Source organism: Mauremys mutica, chromosome 1 (assembly GCF_020497125.1).
Source record: "Mauremys mutica isolate MM-2020 ecotype Southern chromosome 1, ASM2049712v1, whole genome shotgun sequence".
In the NCBI taxonomy this organism is placed as follows: domain Eukaryota; kingdom Metazoa; phylum Chordata; order Testudines; family Geoemydidae; genus Mauremys; species Mauremys mutica.
Genome location: NC_059072.1, coordinates 368,461,182 through 368,462,874, shown reverse-complemented (window position 1 = coordinate 368,462,874; position 1,693 = coordinate 368,461,182). Strand labels below are relative to the sequence as shown.

At 51.1% G+C, this 1,693-nt stretch overlaps 1 protein-coding gene across 1 annotated transcript; it reads left to right on the top strand.

The window, feature by feature from the left end:
* The first annotated feature begins 364 nt into the window (after window positions 1–364).
* LOC123377048 (olfactory receptor 52B2-like) lies at window positions 365–1,309 on the top strand. Its single transcript, XM_045029440.1, has one exon. It carries the CDS (start codon window positions 365–367, stop codon window positions 1,307–1,309), a length of 945 nt encoding a protein of 314 aa, XP_044885375.1.
* The last annotated feature ends 384 nt before the right edge of the window (window positions 1,310–1,693 follow it).

Genomic DNA, 1,693 nt, shown 5'->3' with positions numbered 1-1,693 from the left:
AGACCATTGCTCCTTGTTCTGTCGTCTGGTACCACTGAGAACAGTCTTGATCCATCCTTTTTGGAACTCCCCTTCAGGTAGTTGAAGGATGCTGTCAAATCCACCCTTACGCTTCTCTTCTGCAGAGTGAAGTTCCCTCAGCCTCTCCTCATAAGTCATGTGCTCTAGTCCCCTATCTGCTTCACCCAGGACAACACCTCCAGTAGTGCATGTAGTGTCTCATATTCACATTATCTCCCCATCCAGGTATTTGTCCTGCGACCATCACCCTTGACCTTGTGCACATACAGGAAGTCAGGAGAACATACAGTGCATGCAGGAAACACCATTCTACCTCAGAGTTGGAGACCTTCACTCGTACTCCATGTCAAACTCCAACACAACCGACTTCACCAACCCCTCCACCTTCATCCTGCAGGGTATTCCTGGCCTGGAGGCAGCCCATGTATGGATCTCCATCCCCTTCTGTGCCTTGTTCATCATAGCCATCTTGGGGAACTTTGCCATCCTGTTAATTGTGAAGATGGAGCTGAGCCTCCATGGGCCCATGTACTATTTCCTCTGCATGCTGGCCATCGCTGACCTGGTCGTGTCTACATCCATCCTACCCAAAATGCTGGCAATCTTCTGGTTCAATTCCAGGGAGATAGATTTCAGTGCCTGCCTCACCCAGATGTACTTCACTGGCTGCTTCTCAGTGATGGAGTCCGGGATCATTGTGGCCATGGGTTTCGATCGCTATGTGGCCATCTGCCATCCCCTGAGACATTCCACCATCCTGACAATCCCCGTGGTGGCCAAGATGGGGCTGGCCGTGGTGCTGCGCAGTAGCATGCTCGTACTGCCCTATCCCTTCCTGGTAAGACAGTGGCGATATTGCAGAACCAACATCATCCCCGAGCCATTCTGCACACACATATCCATGGTGAAGCTGGCCTGCGGCGACACCCAGGTCAGCAGTTACTATGGTCTCTTTGTGCTATTGTGTGTAATGGGTCTGGATGGGATTTTTATTGCCCTGTCCTATACCCAGATCCTCAGGGCCATCTTCAGCCTCCCCACAAAGGACGCTCGGCTCAAGACTTTTGGAACCTGCGTCTCCCACCTCTGTGTTATCTTAATCTTTTACGTCCCAGGTCTCTTCTCCTCCCTCACATACCGTTTTGGAAAGAATGTGCCCCTGCATTTCCATGTTCTTATTGGCAACATGAACCTACTGGTGCCCCCCATGCTGCACCCCATCATCTATGGGGTGAGGACCAAAGAGATCCGGGACAGGCTGCTCCGGTTCATTACTCATAAGGGATGATTAGTTGGGGATTGGTCCTGCTTTGAGCAGGGGGTTGGACTAGATGACCTTCTGAGGTCCCTTCCAACCCTGAGATTCTATGATTCTAACTATTTTTTCTCCTGGTGCTCTGGTTCTGAGACTGAGCTCCGTGAAGCACTGGCTGGTGATATGGTGCTGGGCCATCTTCCTTCAATCACTTACTGGGCAGTGAAAGAGACATTAAATCCTTTCCTGACCTTGCTGTGCTGAGTCAGCATGACAAACTGGGGAATTGGTCTGTATAGAACTTATTAATTCTTAGCAGTTAGAAAGGTAGCAACAAATTGGACCCTGAAACCTGGCCCCCCGCCCTACCTATTCCCCAAGGCCCTACTCCTACCCCACCTGCCCTGGGTCCTGGCT